Source organism: Ipomoea nil, unplaced genomic scaffold, assembly GCF_001879475.1.
Source record: "Ipomoea nil cultivar Tokyo-kokei standard unplaced genomic scaffold, Asagao_1.1 scaffold2053, whole genome shotgun sequence".
Lineage (NCBI taxonomy): Eukaryota > Viridiplantae > Streptophyta > Magnoliopsida > Solanales > Convolvulaceae > Ipomoea > Ipomoea nil.
In genome coordinates, this window is record NW_017618481.1 from 23,961 (window position 1) to 27,986 (window position 4,026).

The 4,026-nt window shown below is 39.1% G+C and overlaps 1 protein-coding gene across 1 annotated transcript; it reads right to left on the reverse strand.

The window, feature by feature from the left end:
* Positions 1-1,124: 1,124 nt before the first annotated feature.
* On the reverse strand, positions 1,125-3,064 carry LOC109148372 (aldehyde oxidase GLOX1-like). Its single transcript, XM_019296178.1, has 2 exons — positions 2,427-3,064; positions 1,125-1,245 (listed from the first exon to the last, which is right to left on the reverse strand). Exons 1-2 carry the CDS (start codon positions 3,062-3,064, stop codon positions 1,125-1,127), a joined length of 759 nt encoding a protein of 252 aa, XP_019151723.1.
* Between the last annotated feature and the right edge of the window lie 962 nt (positions 3,065-4,026).

Genomic DNA, 4,026 nt, shown 5'->3' on the forward strand with positions numbered 1-4,026 from the left:
GCACCCAGAGATGAAGAAGGGCATAGTAATCGACGAAATGCTTCGGGGAGTTGAAAATAAGCATAGATCTGGAGATTCCCAAATAGGGCAACCTTTCGAACTGCTGCTGAATCCATGGGCAGTCAAGAGACAACCTGGCGAACTGAAACATCTTAGTAGCCAGAGGAAAAGAAAGCAAAATATGAATACGCAACACAATTAAATATGAATATGCAACACAATTAATAATCATAAAAATAATATGTTGGACTTTAAACTATAAGCTACCATGTATTAAAAAAATAGATACAAAATGATAGAAACTTAAAACCATAATCTACATGTATTTTTTTTCAACATTTAACACTACAAAATGTGAATATGCAACACAATTAATAAGAGAAATATAGATTATGGTTACAAGGTGCACAATGGATTGCTGAAATCTACCACCTGTGATGCTATTGAGAAATATAGATCACTCATTAGGACAGTGTAATGGTTACAAGGTTGGTTGATCATGTTTTGGAAGCTCAGATTATGTGTGAAACGAATGCAGGAACAAAGGTTTTATTTCCTCTAATGTCGTTAACACCTTCTGATTCAAGATTGCCTTTCAAGTTCCAAAGAAAACAATTTTCTTTTATGCTATCATATGTCATGATAATAAATAAAAGTCAATGGCAAACACTATCACACGTGGGATTATTTTTTAGAAGGCCGGTCTTTAATCATGGTCAAATTTACGTAGAAGTCAAGAGTAAGTAAATTTAGGAGATTAAAAATTTTGATATGTGGGGATATTGTACCATCTGTAAGTACGATTAAAAATGTCGTATAGAAAGAAGTTTTCAATAATGGATAATCCAATTGCATCAATAATTTCTAATTAGTAATTAGAAAAAAAAAATGAAAAAATAAGAACATAGTCTGGGGGCGGATGTAGCCAAGTGGATTAAGGCGGTGGATTGTGAATCCACTATGCGCGGGTTCAATTCCCGTCGTTCACCCATCGCATATATATGAAAAAAAAAAACATAGATAGATATGTTACGATATGGATCTTAATTGTGTTATGTGACATCAATATTATTGGCCGACACGGGTCATTGAATTTTTTTCTACTAGCTTGATTGGGGGAGATTCTACGAGTTTTTGCGATCTTGCCCACATGGGTCATTGAATTTTTGTCTACTACCTTGATTGGGGGAGATTCTACGAGTGTCTGCCATCTCCAAAAGCTCCAACTCGTTATCCCTTAGAACCCTGCCAAACAAAGAAGAAAAAAAAGTCAGTCACATACTCACATATAGGAGCATCATCTGTCCAAACTCCATTCACTTTAATCCGGTTCCTATTTCTTTTGATAATAGCGGAGTTGTGGTAAAATCGGGTGTTACAATCACCCACTCAAATCCACTTACATAATGATCATTTTTAATATACTAAAAGTTCATTTTTAATACATTGAATGTTAATTTATTGTGTTGAAGGTCGTTCACTATTTGGTATAATATTTAAAAATGAACTTGCATATTAAAAACAAACATTATACTAAAAATGAACGTTTATCTATGGTCCACATAATCCACATTGCAATGTGCATCATGAAGTAAAACTACGTCGTATCATTTCATTTGCATATACGTTATAGTATGAGTTCTATTGTTTAGTTTCATTTTTTGCACGTTCAAGTATCATTTTAATTACACTCCAAGATCATTTAAATTTTAATTACATTATCATTTGATAATATATGTTATTACACTTATAACTTTGTTTATTAGTATCATTTTTCACATGCACTAAGGTGAAAAGGCCGCCGGAAATTAAAGGTTTGAAAGAAGAGAGGAAGATAGAGAAAGCAAAGGGCTGGGACTCCATTTGGGAGAACTAGAGTTGGTGACACAAACTCCTTCTCCCAACAACAATAATCATGAGTATACATCTATATTTTCCAGTATTCCACCCACTCATGATTGCATTAATAATCTATCATAGGAGGAAAGAAATCACAATTACCATTTCATAAGAAACAAAATTTAACAATTGTACGTATAATTTTGAGATGTTTCAAACCTGCAAACCTCTACCTTCCTCCCACTCTTCAATTTCTTTAATTTATTAATTTATGTAAAGAATTTAAGAACTGTGCTCATAAGTTCTTATAGAAAATGTTGTACTGTATATATTATTATATGGTACTCTGTACAAGATTACAAAAATAAAAAAAAATCAATGCCCATCGTCTTCTATTCTATAGGTTGGATTCCCCACTCTAAGGGACCCCCCACCCTCACACCGTAGTTCGTCTGCACTATAAAAAGATACAAATCACGATAATTCAATGACTCAATCAGCATGTAAGGCTAATTGCACCCAAATACTGTCAACACTGAACAAGCGAGCCCGTATCTTCTATTCTGTTCTATTTAATATGCACCCACAATCCCTTGCTGGGTACGCCACGGTGCACAACAAAGATCAAGTAATAGCCTGGTGGTGCAAGCTTGCCAGAGGACGGCGCCACGGCGGAGATGGTATCCTTGGCCACAGAGGTGAGTCCCAAAATCAGCATCCTTTGGCCCTCAGAGTACCCGTGAGTGGTGAAAGGCGGCGGATACATGGTAACCTTAATACTAGACATGTCCGCCGCATCATCTAGCTTGAAATGGATATTGAAATTCTTTCCATAAACCAATTCCGTTTGGGAAAGCTTCTCCACGATCTGCGGCCGAAACTTTTGCAGTGCGGGGGCTAAGTACGGCGGCGAGAATTTCTCGACGCGCATGTCGGTTGGGTATTTGGCTTTCATATCGTAGGAATCGTGGGTGTTACTTCCCGCTACTAAGATCTTAGCGTCGGGCAAAACCGCAGAAGTGGAATGGTACATTCTGGCAATTTTTGTTGGTGTCAACTCAGTAAACCTTTCCCCTTTCGGTTTATCCGGGCTGTAAAGCACCGGAGTGAAATTTGGTTCCTCCGCCCCGTCCCAACCAGAGGTCCCGGTTTTCGCGCCATTAATTATGAGGACATTCCCATCGGGGAGAATCAACATATCTCCCATAACCCTCCCCGACGGCATCTCCTCAATTTCCCACTTGGCCCCTTCCTGATTCGCAACAATCCTGCCGCAATCCTTTAACGCCGGCGGAAATTGCCTCGGCGGATGCTCCGTGACCTTGAAGGCTTCGTGTGTATTGCCGCCGCAAACCAAAACCTCCGCCTTCACAAAATCATTCGCTTTGGTGAGTTTGAGAGGAAGAAGCGCGGATTGCCCCGAGGCCGGGTAGTTCGGGACCCCCCTGGCAGCTTAGGAAGCTCCCGAATCGTCTTTCGGGTTCTAGGGTTGAAAATAATGGAGCGATCGTTGGCGAAGAGGAAGACATTGCCGTCGGGGAGGAGGTACACAAATGGATACAAATTATTCTCCAGAAAGCCGTCGGTGGTTTCCTCGAGCAGCCGAAGCGGAAATTGTTTGTTCGGGAATTTAAGCTGATCTGGCGGGACAATTTCATAGTTGTGAGATTTTCTTCCTCCCACCACGATAAAATCACCATTTTCCAAGACTTGTTGAGAAGCATACCTGCCAGTTCAGTTCAACGTAGTAAATTAAATTAAATTAAATTAAATTAATTATTATAAGATCAGAATTTGAAAATAATAATGCTTACCATCTGTTTGCAGAAAGTCCAACATCTTCCTTGAAATCGCATAAATCGCAGGGTTCCAGGATTCTAATTCCTCGAAAACCTTTGTCGTAGCCTCCGGTGCTTATCAATTTTCCGGTGCTCGACAGCCCTCCGACGAGCACCATGTATTCAGGCTCAACTAAACATACATGCATAAAAACAATATAATTAATTAATTAATGAAATAAATTGTACCCAGGCCAGGCCAGTATTATATATATACCTTGAGTGTCTTGACAACTTTAGCGGTGTCGAGATCATAGGTAACGCCATGAGCCCAGCAGTCTTCACGGCCCTTATCATCTTTTCTGCACCACTTAGGATTCTGCATCAGTGCGGAGCGACCAAGATTAAT